Source organism: Anolis carolinensis, chromosome 3 (genome assembly GCF_035594765.1).
Source record: "Anolis carolinensis isolate JA03-04 chromosome 3, rAnoCar3.1.pri, whole genome shotgun sequence".
NCBI classification, from domain to species: domain Eukaryota; kingdom Metazoa; phylum Chordata; class Lepidosauria; order Squamata; family Dactyloidae; genus Anolis; species Anolis carolinensis.
In genome coordinates, this window is record NC_085843.1 from 43,117,513 (window position 1) to 43,139,482 (window position 21,970).

At 38.9% G+C, this 21,970-nt stretch overlaps 2 protein-coding genes across 5 annotated transcripts in view; one reads left to right on the forward strand and one right to left on the reverse strand.

The window, feature by feature from the left end:
* cmss1 (cms1 ribosomal small subunit homolog) overlaps positions 1-21,970 on the reverse strand; it is a 285,389-nt gene that overhangs the window by 26,808 nt on the left and 236,611 nt on the right. The window contains exon 1 of one of the 4 annotated variants that reach the window (XM_003219210.4): positions 3,418-3,480. The exons of the other annotated variants lie outside the window; for them this stretch is intronic. Coding sequence (XP_003219258.2) covers positions 3,418-3,457 — 40 coding nt within the window. The 5' untranslated portion in view covers positions 3,458-3,480. Of the gene's footprint in view, positions 1-3,417; positions 3,481-21,970 lie in introns of those variants that run through there. 4 annotated transcript variants of the gene reach the window in all.
* filip1l (filamin A interacting protein 1 like) overlaps positions 3,590-21,970 on the forward strand; it is a 250,830-nt gene continuing 232,449 nt past the window's right edge. Inside the window, exon 1 of the mRNA XM_008107828.3 lies at positions 3,590-3,867. The gene's annotated coding sequence lies outside the window, so the exon portion shown is untranslated. The remainder of the gene's footprint in view (positions 3,868-21,970) is intronic.

Below are 21,970 nucleotides of genomic sequence, written 5' to 3' on the forward strand. Positions count from 1 at the left end.
TAACAAGACACTGTATTTTATTTGGCACAAGCTTTTGTAGATTGAAGCTCATTTCATCAGAACAAAAAAGTGTATGCCCCCAAACAATTGTTAGTCTTTAAGACTCACAGAAGTTAATAGATTCTTTTTTTTAAGCAATCCAAAAGGACCTGTGAGAAAGAAATAGGGATAGGTATCTTGCATTCTATAAGGATGCATGCTTTGTTGCAGGGAAGACTGATCTGCATTGCTAAACTATGAGAAGAAAACTTAACATACCAAATCATGGAAGGTGAAATGTAACGTACAGTTAATTTCTATATAGCAAATTGTATAGGATTCAAGGTTTGCAAGCAATCTAGCATTATGTGCCAGAATACATTTGCATTGCTCTGTCCACATGCTGAGTCAACTGCTTCCCAAGATACCCACTGCCTAACTGTAATCTAGAAACTTTGTACAGTCTGGCTTGCCAAGAAAATCTGACAGCCAACTTTAACATTTCTTTATTAAACCTGACTAGGCATGTCCAGAAAGGGGAGAGGTTGGTGTATCCGACATACAGTCATAAATAGCCTTGTCTCCTGTGTCTGCTTGAACATTGCTTGTTATAGAACTCTATAAGTAGACAAACGGCTTCCAAGAGGGAACTTTGCAAACAATGCACCACCTGTTCTCTATCTGTCTTTGCTTTGGACTGGACTGTAACCTGGTCCTTCAGTTTAGACTGAAATAATTATGCAAAACTGAGGGAGAAACACCATAGCAACATATCAAATTATCTCTAGTACAAACACATGGCAGTTCAAATGCATCTTTATAAAGCCACAGTTTCTTGTTCTAGAAGGAATAACTATTGAAAACCTATTTCAAATTTGATTGAACTATTAGAACATTGAAACGTTCCATTTTATAGAGTTTTCCTGTCAGGATGCTTACAGTCTAATTGACAACACACAAAAGGATAAACGAACGGAAGAGAAAAACGTAAGCCACGCAGCAATATTTAAAATTACAAAATTATTTATATGATAACCAGTTGAAATGGAGAATGAACGATGGAGGGGAGAGCCAAACAATAGTAGGTTTTCACACTAAACGATAAGAGACGTTGAACAGACAAGCTTGCAGCTTAATCTCTTAATCTTCAGCAGTATTTGTTACTACTTCAACCCGTACATGTCCTCTTCAATCATCTCCTCAAAATATTAAAAGCAGTAAACTTTGAACATTGCAATCAAATGACAAAGAGAATTATGAACAACTATGCATCCTGCAGATGTTTTTGAACAATCTCACACCACTAATAACTTTATTCTTGTATCCCACCCCATCTCCCCTAAGGGACTCGGGGTGGTTTACATGGGGACCAAGCCCAAAAATGCAACAATAAAATACAACAACATAAGATACATTCAATTACAATGAATTAATACATAAAAACATATAAAAATAATAAAAGCACCCGCCAAGAGAAAGTATACATGAGGGGGGGGGGGGGGAGAGAGAGGAGGGAGGGAGGGAGGGAGGGAGGGAGGGAGGGAGGGAGGGAGGGAGGGAGGGAGAGAGGGAAAAAGAGAGAGCGTGAGTGCTCTAGGCCTGCTGGCGTTAAATGCCAAAAACATCTTCTTTTTCCGGAACACACATTTAGGAATCAGAATTATGCCAGGCCACCCATATGGATACCTCTTACATCCTCAGATTGTTGTTCCACCTAAAGATTTGAAAACTGTATTCAACGACTCTGGCTAACTTACTTAGTAAAATCATCTCAGTTTTTTATTGCCCCAGTATATTTGACTGTGTATAACAGTTCCTTGAAACTCAGGCAAAAGTAGTAACAGAAGAGGTCCTTATTCTCTAGTTTGAGGCTACCATATATTTTACTCACACATATTTCATTTGGTATACTATTTGTAGACATTTAAAGCTAGGGGGTAGCAGATAGTGATGTTGCCTCTATCCTGTCTTGTGTTTCAAGATGTGTTTGAACTCAATAACATCAAAGGTGTTGATGCATCCCTTTCCTCCTTCATTTAGTTGTAACTCTCTTTGTCACCATTGGGTTGTGGGCCGTAGCTATACATCACTATCCATTTGCGTTTCTTTCCAATGAGAGGCAAATCTGTTGGCTATTTTCTTTTAACCCAGTAGTAAGAAAGCAAGTCATTCCATGTGAGTATATGATGCGAATATTGACTGAGCAAGAACTATGAAAATTGCACTGACAAGAAGATGTTAATTAGTAAGGTGACTATTTCCATAACAATAGGGTGGAGAATTCATTCCAAATTCCAACATCATAAATCTATTTAAGAGAAGGCTCAGCACCCTCGATAGCTAATATAAAGTTCAGACTAAAACTCAAAGTAGATGCATTGCCCCACTGATGCAGAAGCCATTGACCACCACTGACAGTGAACTATGGGAACTCTGGAACACTGGGGAAATTTCTGCTTAAAATGTATTGAATTGCATTTTAACACTTGCATAACTCACCACTGATTCCATGATCATGCCTAGTTGTTTTGACTTTCCTAGTTCCTGAGCCCACAGAAAGTTTTTGAAAAATTCACTATCTTGTGACATATCACTAGTCCTAATAAAGATATCAAAGCCAGCAAGGTATAGTGGTTTGTGTACTGAACTAGGGCCTTAGGAAACCATGGTCTGAATCGCCACTACACCGTGGAAACCCACTGGTGACCTTTGGCAAATCATACTCTCTCAGCCTTAGAGGAAGGCAATGATAAATCTTCTTGGAATTAATTTAACCAAGACAACTCTATGACAGGGTCACCATAAGTCTGAGAGAACCCAAAATCATATAATAGTAAGTAAAAAGACCATTGCTCTATTGCAGTTCTAAGCTACCATTAATATGTACATACATAATATACCTTTTCTCAGTTTAAAAACTGCTTAATAATGTGCAAACATAGAATCTTCCAAAAGGTCCATATTCTGAGGGATTCTGGAGGCTACAATTAAAGAAGTAATTTTCCAAAATTTTCTTATATTGGATCAAAAAAGTAAGACTAATATTATAGCATAACCACCCTTAACTTTGCAGATAAAATACCAATACTACTTATATTTTTTCCTGAGAGATTTTTCCTCCTGCATCCACTGTTAAGTGCCTTCCAAATAATGCACTTTAGTTTTTATTGTAAAATAGGCCAATATCTATATTGTTGATACACATGGTTACAGTTATAACATTAATAGAAACCATAGCCTCTTCTCAGAAGAGGAAAATGCTACCGACATCACCACTGGGAAGTCTCCTCTTTATTAAATTTCCAGTCTTAATAAAGTTGAGGACACAAGAGGCAAAGATTGAAAGCAGCAATTCCTCTTGAACTTTTCCTTATTGGAAAAATTGCACACATAGATAAATTAACCAGGATGCAGATGTGATAAATCCAGTGTCCATACTTATCCTTGCTTGTTGCGAGCATATGTCTGCCACTTGCATGGTGCCCTATCTCCACAGCAAAGAATGACAAGTGGAGAGGTCAGTTTTCTAGCAAGGTCATTCTCTCTTTAGTGCTTGAAGAGAGAAGCACAGAAAGTGGGGTCGGTTATATTTAGAGCTTAGTCTAAATCAGTATCAGGGCCCCTCTGCTGCTTCTTTACAGTGCTAGCTCTAAAGTTCCCTGGATCTAACACTGCTGTGTCAAAGCCTACACAATATTAATGGTGGAGTGTTCAAAAGCTCCTATCAACTTGTATGGCTTTTCTGAAATAAGTACTTTTTTGTGGGTACTGAGAAGAGAAAGCATGAACAGATGCTGCCTTCTGTAAAAGGGCATTTTCATTTGCTGACCTGGACCCGTCCTTGTGAGAGGGGAAAAAAATTATCAGAAGCCTATCTTCTTAAATATGGTAAGTCTTTTCATTTGCCATATTATTCTAGATTAACAGTTGTGTGGCACTGTGGCAAATTTCCCATGGTTTGTTTGAATTTGATTTTGGTGTGATGCTTCCCTATGTGAACAATATCAGTTCTACTTTGGGTGCAAATATCTATTGCTCACTCAGAAATATACAATTTGTATATTTTTTCTTCATCAGTGACGACAAGAAAGCTATACAAATAACAATACAAATTCCTCTTTGAGAACCGTTAGGTAGTTGGCAATAAAACAAGCAGACTAGAATCTTAGGAAAGGGAAACAAAGTCCATCTCAGTGCATAGAGATAGCATTCTGTTGTTTTGTAAAGACAAATACGCAAGTATACTTTGTCAATGGCAATGCCCCAATGCACAAGATTTTATGGGAAGTAGCAATGAGTGACAATGAATTTTAAACTAACAGTATAGTATTAGGAGAAGGAAAAATCTTCACACTAAATCAATTGGTGACGTATTTGTAACAGGGCTAGAATGCTTTGGTGTCAGGAATGTTCCCTTTAGGGCTATTTAAATACAGAGGCATACTGTTGATGTGTCAAACCACAATATATGTGACATTTGGCTAAGTGGTGACTAGTGGCTTTCATGACAATGGGGTGATGAATCCAAGCTAGGCTTTGGTTCAAACTTTAAAGGAGATATCCAAGGTGCTGAATCTATTTTGGGGATAGAATTCAGCACCTTGGATAGCTTCTTTAAAGTTCAGGCTAAAAATGTTTTAATTCACTACCCATTTACACAAAAGCCATCAGCCACCAATCCATCTATTACTCTCTTATCTCTCTTTCATTTGTCCCTACCCACTCCATCCCAATGTGGCTAGTGCTTTGTATGATAATGCCAATACCACAACAGATTCCCAAGGCTCTCATCTGCAAACACCAGGAACTGTTCTCCCAAGGCTTGAAGACTGCTAATAAAATTAAATTTCCACAGGTTGCTATGTAAGTAATGATAGTTGCACCAATTTCAGATTGGGCTTCCTTTGAGCTAGTAGCTATATATCCAGATCCTTTCCCACCATACCTTTGCATTAAGAGGTTCTAAGTGTGCTTTGGATGTCAAGTGGACAGTGGAAATCTAATTAAGACTGGAATGTGTTTCATATGGAAAGCTATATGCTGCAAACTCTTACATGCAGTAAATATAAATTTAAGGAGGATTATCGAAATGCTTGGAGATTCCTCAGTCATAGGTAACTGTAAATTGAAGTCTACCTTGTGACAACAATAAGCTTGGTGCCTCTTTAATCAAGATTTAGAGGAGAAGTACAAGTACTTAATGCAGTGAATAAATAAATGTTTGTATATATGTATGAGACCCTGGATGGGGAAAGAACCAGAAGTTTTAGAATTTAAAGATTTCATCTTATCCAGGGATAAATGTGTTCCTGAAATGTCTCATACCATAGTTGTTTGGCTTCCTTCATTTTCCAGAACTCAATGACAACATCTGCTGACTTTTTCTCTTTATATTCCCTGATTTAGTTCTGATTCTTACTAATACTAGTACAGTGCTTACTTGAATAATATATGGATGAATATGATGAAAACATATATGTATGTATGTATTCCCAAAAGTCACAAACTGGTTTAAGATTCCTCCAGTAGGGAAAGCCATTATAGGTTTCACAGAGAAGTGTAAGATAATCTTTTTAAAAAGTAAGACCACCCTTCTCCAAATAGCTAATCACTGAGGAATTTCAATTACAGTGCCAATAGCTGAACATATTTGGTAAATTACATATAATTATTTCAGAAAAAATATGAATTTTATTTCAACAGATAAGCTTCTAGCTTAGTCGAATAACTGTTTTCCCACTGAATATTACACACAGAATTCATTTCATTTTTCCATGGTATTGGGGGATTTTGTCCTTTTCCTGTGTGTACATTCCATGTGTCACATTCATAACAATGCCTTAGTGTCCTTCCATCCTTTTTGTAGGGTTGAATTTTGACATAGTGACTTCTCAGACAACTAAGCATATCACATTTCCACTACTGTATTATCTTTTCCATTGGATGTAAAGTAGTGTTGAAATATTTTTCTAGCTTTATATAAATATATCTATGTTAACTAAGTAAATGTGATTCTAGACGTTTCTTCTTTAACATAAATTTTGGAATTAGATGTAATAGCTAAAGTATAGGGGATGTCTATACCCTCAAAAAGAAATAGAAGCTCAAATCTCTTATTCAAAGCTTACAATATGCATGTTGCACCCCAAGGCAGCACGAGCACCCGAAAACCAAACAGGAGCCAATATAACATACAAGCCGTTTATTGAAGCAGAATATATATATCTATGCACATTTAAGGTGGAAAGTCAGAGTAAGAAATAGTCCATAATATATAGTCTATTGCAATTCAGAAAGAGTTTAATCAATGTCCAATTTGTAATCCACAAGTGAAGCTCGATAGCTTCCTTTAGAAATCAAAGTTTGTCCATGAAGCAATAGCGGAAACAAAGCACTGCAAATCTGCTTGAAAAGTCCTGTAGCAAAGTCACAGAAGCAAGGTAAACAAAGCGAAGTCAATCTCGATTCAGGAACAAGGAAGTCGCGGTAACAAGGCAAGGTCTACTCGGGGGTCGCGGCTCAGCGTGGGTCTCCTGGAACTGGAAACTCAGCACAGATTCAGAACACAGGGCAAGGAGCTGGAAACTGGAACCTCTTCTGAGGAAAGGCAAAGTTGACACCGCAACAAAAATACAGTGAGGGGCACTTTTAAGGAATCCCAAGCCTGTAAGATTAAATAGTACAGGATCTCTAAAAACTTCCCTTGGGAAAGTTAACCATCCGATTTGTGAGCTAATCTTCGAGACCTTCTCACTCCCTCTTTCTTGCTTCTATCTCTAGTAACAAATTCCTTCCGATTAAACATCTCATCTTTACCCAGGTCAACACCATCTGGTGTGGGTAGTGATGAAGAGACTTCGGAATGTCTGCCAATTAGTGGTTCTTCTGAAATCACCATATCAGGCATTTGCAAGGTCATGGGGCCTTGGCTTGAAGCAGAATTGTCTGCAAAATCAGCCTCATCTGTTTCCAACTCCATCTCTTGATGGAATACAGGCCATGATGGCTGATCTACAACAATGCATATGTCAACTGAAGAAATCAGGTCAAGTAAGCCTTGTACATGAAAACATGCCATGCCTTGTAATTATTACTTAAAGGCATCTTTCAAAATGCATTCCTTCCACCAGCCTCCATCTTTCATAATCATAACCATTTCCATTTTTGTGCCAGACTTACAGATCTATGCTTTTTTTTTTTTTTTGCCTGCTTGTTGTAGCATTAGCTAGAGGTTTGTTCGGTGCGGGATTCTGAAGATGGCTGTTAGCCGGTTGTAGTCAGCCACACATGGCTACAATAGATTTGGCCAGGACAGAATCCTGTTCTTTCCCAGCTCAGATTTCCTATAGATTTCCTTAAAAAATTAAATAATAGTGAAATTCCACTGAAACGAAACAGCATTATAATGTATTCTTTAAAAAAGATGGAGGTGCAGAATTCACTCCTTTATTCAATGCTTCAAATATCACAAGATTCATTACATTTAAATATAGACTTCAACGTGAGTTTATCTTATGAGTATCTATGTGAAGAAATCTGTATATAGGTTTATCAGAGAAGATGATTCGCATGTGAGCCCCAAACATTACAAAGTGTTGCAATGTGTGAAATGGCCCTACTGTGAAAAAATGGTAAGAGAACAGAATTATACCACATTCAGTATTTGAAATGACATGATTTGCTAATCAATACATTTTCTCTAATGTAAAAAAGCAACTTGCATTCTTTCAAGCATAATGGATAATACTGGGTGCACATGGCAATATTTTTATTCTAAAATACAGTTCCAGGAATAAAAATGCCATATGTTCTTGACTGGTTATCCTCCAGATCACACAGAGCAATGCTCTCAAATTGGTTCTCTGAGTATTTTGGACTTCAATTCCCAGAAGCCTCAGCCAGCATGGCCAATGATGGATTTGAACCCACACCCCCGAAGAGACTGAAGTATTTTGAACTTCAGTTCCCAGAAGCCTCAACCAGCATGGCCAATTATGAATTCGAACCCACGCCCCCAAAGAGACTGGAGTATTTTGGACTTCAATTCCCAGAGGCCTCAGCCAGAATAGCCAATGATAAATGATGTAAGATGAAGTCGAATATATCTGGAGGACCTAAAATGAAAACTTGTACCACAGAGCACTTTTGTCTTGAGAGCTACAATCCTCCGCACTAGGGATGTTTAAGCATTATTGGTTGCTTGGTGGCAGTGAAGGCAGGGACAAATGTTAAAGAGGGTGAGATTTGAAACAATCCAGGAATATTGAGCTCTCTTTTGATGCTATCCACCTCTTTTTGTGCATTCCACCATCTTTCTACAGGCCACACAAAATCAGGCCAGGAGCAAATACCACTGAAATCAGCGAGACTTCTTAATGAGTAAATATGCACATGATCTCCCTCTTAGGGCAGAATCCTATGTATGGTGTGTGTGTGTGTGTGTGTGTGTGTGTGTGTGTGTGTGTGTGTGTTTGGATGGTACAGGATATATTTTTTTGCCCTTTATGCCATGTGCAAAACTTCCCCCTTTTAATCTGTCCAGATACAGAAGAAATATGTAGCTGGTCCAGACTTGTAGGACGGTTTGCTCCCATATGAAGTGTGCCATCCTTTTTCTTCCTCTCAGAGCAAAAATCAGTCACCTCTTTCTGCTCTCCCTCCCTTCTCTCCCCACTGGCAAGGCAGCCACAGCAACCCTTTCTAAAGCTTGCCACCTATCATATCATGATACGGTGGAGAACATGGAACTGTGTGGGTAGGGCATAGTTGCCCAGTTGATGTAGGATCTTGGCCAAATTGCACAAAGGGTAATGGCTACCAACTCTCAGAAAGCCTTCAGGCTGAATTAGAACTCTTAAGCCTGAATGTGACAAGAGTCTGGAATGTGACTTTTTAATCCTTCCACATGCTAAGTAAAACCTGGGATTTAAATAGAGGAGGCAAAAGGCTTGGAAAAGCAACAGCAGCAATGCCAGAACTTTGCTGAAGTGCCTTTCTAAGAACAGAGTATTTCTGGGTTTCTGCAGCTGGCAGTCAAGGACATCTCAGGCAACAGTGAGCTATATTGGAACACTTAATTCAGAGTACCCTGGAAAGGTTATTTTTAAATAGTTCCTCACTTGTGCAAGGGAGTCATATATGTGTTAAACCAGCTTCCTCATCTAGTCAGATCACGGATCGACATGTGAACCAACTGGCAAGATAGCACTGCCAGGCCAAGAAGCACAGCAAGAGGGCAACCAGTCACAGTAGGAATGGCACTATGGTCAGAAAGAAGGATAGTGGCCAAATATGAAGACAACTTTGGGGGGGGGGGGGGGGTTTAACCCTTCCAGACTCCCGAACCACAACTCTCTCTGGCTCAAAAAGGGGAGAAGTGATGTACTGCCTCCACTGAAATCTTCCAGGAAAGGCAAAGGATCCTTTCAAGAAGCTGCAGTCCCCTTATGTTTATATGTAAAAGCAGACATGTTTTTGAAAAGTAGAAGTAAGCTTCTGGCAGAGAGGACACTGGGGGGGGGGGGGTGTGGCTCTCCCTGGATGGACTAAGTTCTCAACTTTTGCCTACTCACAGAAAGGAATGGGTTTATACATTGTACAGTAGTTATATTGACCCGTGGATAAGTGATGCTAGTTTTTTGGGGGTTTTGACTAAAATTTCTACAGTTCTACCCAAGTATATGTGCAGTGGTGGTTGAGGAATTGATGTTGTTTTTGTGATGTGTGCTTTGGAAGGCATTTAATTTCATTGTGCAATAGTACAATGATAATAAAGCTATTCTATTCTATATACAACAACTCTTCTAAAACTTCCATTATGTTGCCAACTAAACAAAGACCTCAGAAACAAGATAAGCTTCACATGAAGGAATCCTCTTTCCCCTAAGGAAAATTAGGGGCTCATCTAACAGAATTAAGACCAAAGGTTTGAGCTTTGCTGGTTATAAAAAAAAATAAGTTTACAATTTCGCAAATTAAATTCACTACAGAATTGGCAGTACTGATTTTCTCATCCTTCTCCAAGGTGTAAGCGCTGAGAAAATGGAGGCAGGAGATGAAGAAAGGTAACTTTAGTGCTTTCCAAGAAAGCTGTCCTAACTACCCTTGGAATATAGCCAGCAGGGCCCCCTTTTTAAGCCAGCCACCGGGAGAGGAATACACAACTCTTTTTCCCTGCTCCTAGCCAGTTTCTCTTAGAGTTGCTTTCCAACTTCCACAGCACTTCTTTTTCTTTCCTTTTAAAATGTTGCTGCCGAGGCCTGTGCATATTTACTAAGAAATAAACCATACTGCTTTTAGAAAAATGAGAGTCTATTGGGGGTTAGGGGAGAACAAAATGGTCAGAGGAAGGAAATGGAATGGAGTATCCCGGACCAGCTGCCTGGAACCCCAAGCAGGAACCAGTGTTGCACCACCCAGAATTATGTCTGGCACAAAACAAGCGTTAGGCAGAATTACTATCCAAAGCAAATGATAGATTAAGGTTTTGGACCAGAGGAGACCAAGGCACATGATACTTTCTTAAGTTTCATGATCTCAGCTCTAGCTGATACGTAAAAAGAGGAATTTCTGAAAGAATCCCTCATGTGAATTGGCCTGATTTAATTTTGGTCTCAATTTTTAGCAAGTCTTGAAGGGCAGGTTGTCTGCGAAGTGGTGTCATCAGACAGTGTTGATGAGTAAATCTCTTAAGGATGCAAACACTGGGAGTGTCGTTCAATGAGAAACTGGAGAAGTTTGTGTTCTCATGAGCCCAGACTGAAATAATAGGCTAAAATAGTTGGTTTGGAACCATTTACAGCAGTGTCTTCTGAATTATTTTAATACTCTTGCAAATCTCAAGTGTAACCCAATTTTCTTTTGTTATGTAAACACTCCTATTAAGTAGGCTCTCAATACTCCTTTTTGCTATAAATGTGCATGGTGACATAGCCACTAAACACTCTATATAAATTCAGTTGCCAGATCCTCATTTTCTCTTTTAAATGTTCACATTGTATCAAAGACATATTTAATTTTCTTGTTTAAACCTCTGAACATCTTAAGAATTGCTTGTGGAGCTGTTATGGGAACTATTTATGACATCATAATAAGAAATGCACATACTATGACCACCAATTTTAGAATTAGGCCATGTTTGTACTTATGTATTAGGTCGTTGCTGAAATGAACATTGCAAAGAGGCGATGTGTGAATTTGTGAAACCTGTGACAGGGAGGAATCTTTTTCGATCCCACCACTTGCCACCAATTTGTAAACAGCCTTTCAAATATGGAGGGAAGATATGGTTGGAGTATATATATATATATATATATATATATCAGGAGGATTTGGAGGGTAAGGAAGGATAACAAAACTGATGAACTTATAGAGGAAATATGGTAACTTATATAGGAAAGTACGGTAACTGCCACCAACGTGAGGTAATGTCTTTTAAAGTAGGTGATGAATAGTCAATGGTAACGGCTTTCCCTCAGGCTCAGAGTGAGGCAAGGAGACTGATCTTTATAAACAACAAAATTCAAGTTTATTTGTACATAAGCGTGTGGTTTCAATATATAGATGTTTCAGGATCTTAAGTTACAGTGCAGTCTTGTTTGAATGAATATTTCTTAAACAACTTCTTTCAGAATGCAACAGATTAAACTCCCGGTCAGCTTATATCTTCAGCCTTTCCCTGAATGACACTAAGCTGCCGTCTCTGCCTGTGTAAACAAGCCTAAATTTCCTAATTTTCCAAGCTTTAAAAGAGAGCTAACTCCAACAGCTCCTACTTCTTCAGAAGTCTAACAGCAACCGTTTTTTTTTTCAAAAGGCCCAGCTTTAACTGCCAACTAAGCCACGCCCCCTTCTTCTCCAAGGAGAGGCTACGTTGCTATGGTAACCTGCTGTACACTGCTTCCACAGGCTTCTATGTGAGACCTGTCTTCATCAATACATAACTCCCCCTTTTTTTTCTTTTAATAAACAAATAAAATCATATCAATAATTCCCATTAACTCATAACATCCTTACAAACATATTATTGATAACCCATAATACATCTTGAAATAACAAGTAGATAACTTACAAAACATCCACAGTAGTCTGCCCTCATTCTGGTTTTATTTACAGTGTGTAGAATTAGATGTTCAATGTCAACTTGGTCTGAAATGGGCTCGGTTTGCTGAAATATATTATGTTATGCTCATACAAAAACCTCTGAATAACACAAAAGGAAAAAAAAATCATAAATCTGCTGCCTTTCTTCCACAGTTCCATGTTTGTGAATTTTTCATTTACAAAAAAGTGTGAATGGCCAAGTTGTGTTTCAGAATGTCTCCTCAAATTTTAGTGAAAAACCAAGGATTTTTACTTGTACAACTTTGGGGCTCAGTTCTACCACTATTAGAATAAGTTAGAAAAGACATGCATACACAGTGCTAAAGGTCAAATTGGCACTGCAAAATGCTATTTAATGTTATTAGTTCCTCAGCACTCAAGCAACCCAAACTCTTAAGCAACTGGCAAAAAATGAAATAATACTTTAAGTAAAAAAGCTGTTTTTATAAAACAGAGAAATTGCATGACATCAAATTAAGTTTGTCTCTATTTGCTTTTAATTACTTCATTTTAATACTAATATCAAGACAATACTGGGTTTATGGTATTGTATAGTTTGGAGTATAGTATTAGACCTAGTTTAAATAGAAACTCTCAAGCAACCAGAAATTACATTTATCTAACATCTACTAATCCCCATGTGTGCTGGTTCCTCTACTTTCATTATAGCCTAAATGCCACTAAATGAATTAAGATACCTCACAGAAATCAACAGCATTCAAAGGTATTCAAACCCTGTTGCATCCCTCTTTTGAATTTTCCTTACAATCCAGGAAATCTGTATTTTCATTGCAACTATGATAAAATAGATGTAGTGACTTAGGTTTGTGTAAATTATAGCCTCACTGTCATCTGTAAATGTTTCAGGTGTTCCCAACTTCAGTGTCAAGTTCAGAGTTAGTCTATACACTAGCAAGCAGAAGTACACAAATTATATCCTCTTTACTCCTATTTTTATTATTTTTATGTGTAAAGGAGCGATTGCCTGCAGCAGAGAGCCTTCTTTACCTGTGGAAGTCTTCCATGTGATTTAGAACTTGGGGATGGGGTGGGCTTTCACAGTTATGGTAGCATTGTTTCACTTTAGCTGCTATAGCTCCTATAGACTCCTGGGATCTGCAGTTGACAGAGAGATACTTAAAAGAGTTCTCAGCCTGAGAGCACTGCTATGTCATCAAACTGAAAATTGGTATTCCATAGGATGGGACTGTGGTAGTTAAAGGGGAATTAGAGGGGTATAACTGTGTAATGTGAAACAGCCTTCTTTACATAGGGACAAATGAAATCAGGATGGTGGTTTGAAACAGCATGCTAATGCCTGCTCCTCCTCCTCATATGCAGAGACTGCATGCTTTCATGCTTTCAAATGCTTTTCTGAAACTGATAGCCCCACTAAAATAGTCATTTTAAAGATAACAGACAGCCTCTGGGTTCCTTCCAACATAGCCAAGAGAGATGTAACCATGATCCAATTAACTGGCTTTCTCTTTCATATAAAGACCTGCCACTACAGTGTGACTTGTAGTGTTACCTCTTCTTTAATACATATACAAGGTTTTTGCAAACATGTGAGAGATAATTAAAATAAAAAAGTAATTTCAAGTTGAAAGAAGAATATAGCCTGGAGAAAATTAGCTCATGTCAAGCATTTCTCCAATTGTTTTACCCCCAGTTTGACAATGCTAAGAATTTGATACTTTAGCATGGGATTTCTACTAAATAGTGGTGGGGAAATAATTACTTGCCGAACTAGGCTATAAGATAGAATGCAGCGTGCAATGCCAAAATAGCAAAGCATTGAATTACTGCAGCGGGACAAGGTGTTATCCAGCCTTCTGATTTAGAGGCAGTTTCTGCAGAGGACTGCAAGCTCCAAGCATTTGGAATATTTTTCCCCATGCTGACAGAGTGCTTGGTTCAGATTTCAGACAAGCTGAAATGATGCATTAAACACCTGCTATTCATGTTCAAGGTTAATGCAAAGCTTAAAACACCAAAACAATGTTGACAGAACCCATTGATCCAACAGCCCGAGGAAAGTGGCAACCATATAAAATTTCCCAGCTGGAAAGGTTGGGATAGATGTGGCCTCTTTATTTATTCCTCATTCTTTTCACAATTTCTTGTTTAAACAACAAATAGAAGGGAATAATGGTGACTTCCCTAAAAGCTTTGACCTGAAGGTGAGTAAGAGCCAGATGGTTACATGTTCCAGTATGCATAGGAAGTAGTACTGAACTTCACTAAGATATTCCAAAGCAATAATCAGTTGATTAGACATACATAGTCAAACTCTCAGTCACTGATTTTCAAAGAACAGCTGTTGTATACCTTCAAGTCATTTCCGACTTAGCCCCCAGATGGTGTAGTGGACTAAGTGACTTGAAGGTTGGATTGCTGACCTAAAAGCAGCCAGGTTCGAATCCCCCCTGGGGAGAGTGTGGATGAGCTCCCTCTATCAGCTCCAGCTCCATGCGGGGACATGAGAGAAGCCTCCCACAAGGATGGTAAAAACATCAAAATATCCGGGCGTCCCCTGGGCAACGTCCTTGCAGACGGCCAATTCTCTCACTCCAGAAGCAACTCCGGTTGCTTCTGACACGAAAAAATAAATAAATTCCGACTTACAGTTATTTATTTATCATGTCAGAAGTGACTTGAGAATACTGTACAGCTATAATGTATAAAAAACCACAACCAAAGTTGAAAACTTGTCATTATGCTTAATTGTTTAATATGTTTTAACGGGTGCTTTTAATGTATATTTCCTTTGACCAGAAGTTGGCCACTTGGAGTGCCTCTGGTGTGCATTTGGCAGGGCTCAGACTGAATTGCAGTCAGTGATCTATGGTTTGCTCTTCTCCACACTCGCAAGTCATGGACTCCAATTTATAGCCCAATTTCTTAAGATTGGCTCTGCATCTCGTAGTGCCAGAGCGCAGTCTGTCCAGCGCCTTCTAAGTTGCCCAGTCTTCTGTGTGCCCAGGAGGGAGTTTCTCATCTGGTATCAGCCACTGATTGAGGTTCTGGGTTCTAGCCTGCCACTTTTGGACTCTTGCTTGCTGAGGTGTTCTTGCAAGTATCTCTGTAGATCATAAGAAGCCGTTTCTTGATTTAAGACGTTGGCATGCTAGCTGATATCTGAACAGAGGATGGGCCAGAAATGTCAATTCTATGGTTCTTTCATTGCTGGTTACTGCTTCCCGGTGGATATCAGGTAGTGCAATACCTGCTAAACAGTATAATTTCTCCAGCTGTATTGGACGTAGACTGTGATAATGTGGCATGTCTCATTAAGAGCCACTTGCAGTATGCAAGTGATCCTTGTATGCAAGTGATTCTATAGCAAAATTCTTATGGGGTTTTAGTGATAAGATTTGTTTGGCGTGGGGGTACCATTGCCTTTCTCTGAGACTGAAAGCATGTGACTTGCTCCACAACATCCACTGACCTCCTGGAGTTGTTGTCCAACACTCAAACCACATCGACTCTCTCCTCAAAAAATGGAATGATTAAAACAGATAAAGAGATATTGACAAGTGCCAAAGATAGGACAGTCTTCCTTCTGACCAGAGCCCAGAAGAGCTTCTTTTTGGACTACAACTCCCAAAATTCCGAAGCCAGCAAAATGAACTTTTCTGAGCACTGCTTCTGTTCCCTCTCCATCATGAGAAGTTCAGTTGCTTTCTTCATTATTTGGATTGGAAATTCATGGGGGCTGACAGGCCATTGTCTGAGTAAAGGTACTAGCTCTCTCCTCCAGTTTACTCATAAATCTTTTGCCTCCCTTGCTTTACTTTAAAGGGAGCTGAGCCAAAATCACAACTAGAAAGAGTCAAATATAGCTTAAGTGACAGCAAGCTCACACAGCTCTAAGATCATAGAGCAGTGGTACTCAAAAGTGGTGGATCCTGGGTCAGTATCAGTCTGTCAGCCAGCAGCAGCTGGTTTTTGGAGAATTTGCAAGACAGAAAGAGAGAGAGGGAAAGGGAGAGTTGAAGCCAAGGGACAGAGATTTGATATTGGTTCCTGGCATATGGGGGATCCCAGTTCCCCACATCAAATACCTTGAGATGCACTGTCCTTATAGCATACATTACCATGCTATGATTCCACTTTAACTGATTTTATTATTTTCTATCTAATCTTGGGATTTCAACTTTTTGGGGAGGTTTTTGGAATTGTCTGCCAGAGAGCATCCTCACCACACTACAAACTCCAGGATCCTCCAGGATGCAACCATAGCCAGTGAAAGTGGAAGATAAGTATTATAATTCTGTAAGGCATTAAGACTACCTCTGGAAAGACACCAATACATTTCTGAGCTGCCATCAGTCTGGAGCAGTTAAAAATGTAATGCTGTGCGGAATCTAATTTTTCTTCTTTGGTGAACCTCTTTGATTGTGTTGCTTACCAGGAAGTAAGAACTCACCCTCCAGTAGTAAATCTTTGTGTCCCCCAATCCTCCACAAATCATTTATGAGGGTTTTGCTTTCCAAGAGAAATGTGGCAGGATGTGGCCTTTCCCAGACAACCTGTGCATAGCAGGTAAGCAGAAGCAAATCCACACCAGCAGCCAACAGGTTTGCACTGTTAGTTGTGACAGGTCAGTTAAGCTGTCTATTATCACATAGCTTATATAGACCTTTTACAAAGTTACCTTACAAGAAGTGTTTTTACAAGTTCAGTCTGAAATATAATACTGCTCCTCATCATTTATACTAGCCACCTACCACCATCATAAAACAGGGGTGCAGAACTTTAATAAGGTGAAAAAGGTCTTCTTACTAGAGAACAGCACCCCCTCCTCAAATCTTGACTTTTATAGGAAAAGGGTGTCCTGTTATATATGCAGAACATAATGATGATTCCAGACCTCTTTGCAAAACTTGTTGACTCAGTATGGGAATTTTCAGCCTCTACAGATTAAAAAACGTCTCTATTGTCCTGGCAATAGATTTTTTTTTAAAGTGGGGATTATTGTCTCCTTTTTCGATAAACAAAATCCACACAATTCTGCGCAGAAATGTTGCTTTAAAGCGTGTGAATGTATTGAGGTTTGCCAACTGAACCTTGTGGGGAAGTATTGCACAATTCACAGCAAAACTCACAAAATAGTTAAGCCATTTAAATGGAGGGACAACCCAGAATTATATCCTGCAGTGTGGGAAAAATCATCACCATGGCTATATATACTTTCCTACGGGACTTTTCTAATTGCTCTGAGGCTTATGCACACTTAAAATAATAGATATGAACTTGTGCCCTTGAAAGAACAAACTTGCAAGAGGCAAGAGATGGAGACGTAAAGGCAAAAACAAAAATTTAGAGGTAACCCATGCTTATTTTGCTACTGATTAGGACCACTCACTCGTACCTAACATATCGAGGTAGTATTTGACTACAACATGATTCCTATCCTGGCTCAGTTAGAAAGTTCATTTAAAATATCTGTCCATGACTGTGGTTGGATATAAAAGATGGATTGCTTTCAATTTGTGAGGAAGTGCTGTATAAGGGCGACAAAATTACCCTTTGAATCAGTGGTTCTAACACTCTGTTCCACCAGGTGTTTTGGACTCCAGCTCCCAGGATATCTGAACATTGGCTAAAGTGTCTGAGGCTGCTGGAAGTTGAAGTCCAAAACACCTGGATAACCAGAATTGGAGAATCGCTGCTCTAAAACAATGGCCCTTTGGCCCTTTGAGTGTTCTGAATTTAAACTCGCTGAATTTTTGGGCATGGGGCATGTTGATTGGCAATCCTGGGAACTGCAGTTCAAAGCAGCTGGAGAGCCAAGCATTGATAGTGCTGGACTAAATCAGTCAACACATCCTCAATCCAGACCCTTCCAGATGTGCTGAACTACAGCTCTTTATCATATAAAGCTAGCTTGCTAAGATGATAGGAATTGTAGTACAATACAACTGGAATGCTGCAGGCTGAAGAATACTGCTGGCTGAGGTGGTATCAGTTTTTTTTTTTTTTGCTTAAATGTGTATATCCTGCTCTATACCACAAGCTCTCAAGTTGACAAAAGAAAAATTGGTTCATGTAGTTTACAACAACTTAAAACAATAAAAAATAATTCAAACTGAGTGAAGGCATATTAAATAGGTTTACTATTAATGTACATGGACATTATGGAATAAAGTAAGCCTAAAGGCTTCACTAAAAAGCCATTGTTTCACTTTGAACTAAAATGAGGTCTTGCTTTGGTGCTAGCAAGGTATCCAAGAGGAGGGCATTCCACAACTAGGGCGCCACAGAGAAAAACCCTATAAAATTCATCGGGCCACCATATGTTGATAGGTGACTTGAAGGTGTGTGTGTGCACATACCTGTCTGAGAATCAGAAACAAGGAAGCTGTCCAGGATATCACAAACCACATAACAAATCCTTTGATTTGGTGGGTTGCAGATTGTGGGCTAGATTTAATCAGCAACTGCCAAAATACAATTGACCTAACTCCTAGTTCAGTTTTTATTCTAGAATAAATAAGGATATAAAGGAAATCTTTAATCACAATTTCAATATATATATATATATATATATGTACACATATGTGTGTATTGGGGCTAACTGTAGTGAACCACTATGTATTAACTATTTGATTCAGACATCACAATTTATAATGGGAAAAAGTCAGACACAACTGAATAGCTCTGCCTTTAACTGGGTGAAGAAATCTTTGGATATGAAAAATGACCATGTGTTACTGTTACCTAGCATAAGTGACATGTATGTGTTTGTTTGTTTATTTTGCATGGGAAAAGCAGCTGCTGGGAATAAACCTGGCCCCTGACCAGTATTGAGAAATATTTAGGAGAAGTCAGTTGATAATTGTATCCATCAGCAAGTAAGAAATAAGATCAATGCAATCTTGGATGGCATTCCAAGGTTTGAATCTCACGAAAGTCTATCAGTTGTAAGAATACGTGGTACCTCTACATTACGGAAACCTGACATAAGGATAATAATTACATGACTATGCTTTTTTAGGAGTGACAACATGCTATCAAGACAATTTCAACTTGGAGCCCAAAGGTGCTTTTCAATTATAATTATACGAAGTAATTATACCCAAGGGGAGTAATTCCACCCACTCACCAGCAAATTAAACCTATAAAAATGCCATACCTGCATTCCAAAAGAGGTTTTTTAAAGGACAAATTATCCACTACCTGGACTAGACGAAGCAGTATAGCATTTTGTTGTTGGGTATATATACCTGATCCTTTTGAAAGCATATTCCTATCATTTGCCTTTCCTTTACCAGTCACAGTGCACTGAAATTCTCTACAACCCACTTATGTTATTCATATTGCATTGAACACACATGCTGCTTCATATAAAAAATAAACAAATCAACAAACAGAATAGCATGTGACACATAGGCATTTACATAGGGAAAGATTGCTCTCATAATAGATAAGTCAGTGACAAATTCCACCCACTCCTACTTTTTCTTAAAATAGTTTATATGTATGGCTATCAGCTGTGAAACTGTGATGCCTCATGGGCCTTGTAGTCCCGTTCCTAGTGTCACTGTGGCAGATGAGGATGAAAACATGGGGTTCCTTCAAAATGCCTGATGTTGATGTTCTTGCCCAAAAGCCAATTAAAACCGACCTTGAACAGCTCTCACCTCCCTTCGGTAGGAGACATTCCTTTACTGCAGACAGGGGAGTTAAAGAGCGGGTTCGCAGGAGTTTACGAATTGCTGCCAAACAAGACACTGATTAGCCATGTTTCCCCTGGGAAAATCCAGAGAGTCTCACATCTGCAAAGTTAGGTTTTGTTCCCTGTTCTCTAGGGAAAGAGGACGCTGAACACCTGTTTGGCGGGAAAACGAGACCCCAATATAGGTGCCTGGCACGTTAAAATTGTTGCGGAGTCAACTGAGCAGCTCCAGAAGCAACTTCGTGTTTCCAGCCTTGTGTGGACTTCGCAAAGTCCGCAACCCCAGTTCCTTGCTTCACGGATCAAGTATTCAAGATTGGTCTAGCCTTGTTTTTAGCCACGGACCTTGCTCTTAGAATCTCTGCTTCGCCTTGTTCCTAGTCACGGACCTTGTTTAATGATTCAAGTTTGTTTCCAGCCTTGTTCTCAAGCTACCTTGGACTTCAAAGACTCTGGGCGCTTTCCCCACACTATTGCTTGGCAATAGTGTGTGTTTCGGTTATTGGATTTAAAACTTTGAACTCTAATATCAATTATTGGACAATACATTTCTGGACTTTATTTGACCTCATTTGATAGGTCAGCTTCTGAACTATATTCTTCACTTGTTTTTATCTATATATATAAAAGAGTGATGGCATCACGGCAATTCACAAAACAACAAAAGTACAGGCCCCCCAACCTCAAAATTTGACAACACAACCCATCATCCACGCCTCAAGGTTGATACAACAAAAAGAAAAGAAAAATAAAGTCCTAATTAGAGGGAGAGCAATAATTTTTTTTATCCAATTGCTGCCAGTTTAGAGGGCTAATCTCTGCCCACTTAGTTGCCTAGCAACCAAGGGACAGCCAGGTTTCAGTTAGGGGACAGGCAGATTTAGGCCTCACTTAGACGTCTTCCACAGATTATCTAATTTGCACTGGATTATATGGCAGTGTAGATTCAAGGCCCTTCAACACAGCTATATAACCCATTTATAATCTTATATTATCTGCTTTGCACTGGATTATCTTGACTCCACACTACCATATAATCCACTTCAGTGTGCATTTTATACAGCTGTGAAGAAGGAGCCTCATATAATCCAGTTCTGAGCAGATAATATAAGATTAGAAATATACAGTAGAGTCTCACTTATCCAACGTAAACAGGCCGGCAGGATAAGTGAATATGTTGGATAATAAGAAGGGATTCAGAAAAAGCCAATTAAACATCAAATTAGGTAATCGTTATACAAATTAAGCACCAAAACATCATATTTGACAGAAAAAGTAGTTCCATGCGCAGTAATGCTATGTAGTATTTACAGTAGAGTCTCACTTATCCAACACTCGCTTATCCAACGTTCTGGATTATCCAACGCATTTTTGTAGTCAATGCTTTCAATATATCGTGATATTTTGGTGCTAAATTCATAAATACAGTAATTACTATATAGCATTACTGTGTACTGAACTACTTTTTCTGACAAATTTGTTGTCTAACATGATGTTTTGGTGCTTAATTTGTAAAATCATAACTTAATTTGATGTTTAATAGGGTTATCCTTAATTCCTCATTATCCAACATATTCGCTTATCCAACGTTCTGCCGGCCCGTTTATGTTGGATAAGTGAGACTCTACTGTACTGTATTTACAAATTTACCACTAAAATATCACAATGAATTTAAAGCACTGACTACAAAAACATTGATTATGAAAAGGCAGACTGCGGTGGATAATCGAGAACAGTGTATAAGCGAATGTTGGATAAGTGAGATTCTTCTTTAATATGAAATAATTACTGGGATAGAATAATGCAGAACAATATAATCTCTAAAACCAGGACAGTAAATAAACGGGAATTCCACACAGGAAACAATCAGGGCCAGCTAACACCTCCCAACAAAGTATTCCCATCATCAAAGTCTGGAAAATCCTCTGTTTTCTCAGGGCCACAGACAGTAGAAGCACATAAAATATCGCAAACACTCTGAAAACAAGGGAATTCCAGACAGGAAACAATCAGGGCCAGCTAACACCTCCCAACAAAAAATTCACTCAGGGAGGAAACAGCCAGGCTTTAAAGCTGCAAGGCCATTACATCCTAATCATTTTTCCTAATTGCAGCATTCATACTTGCCTCCAACAAACAAAAAAAAACAATCAGAAATATTGTATATTCACAACCTTTAGGAAATAATATCCCCTGATGGCGCAG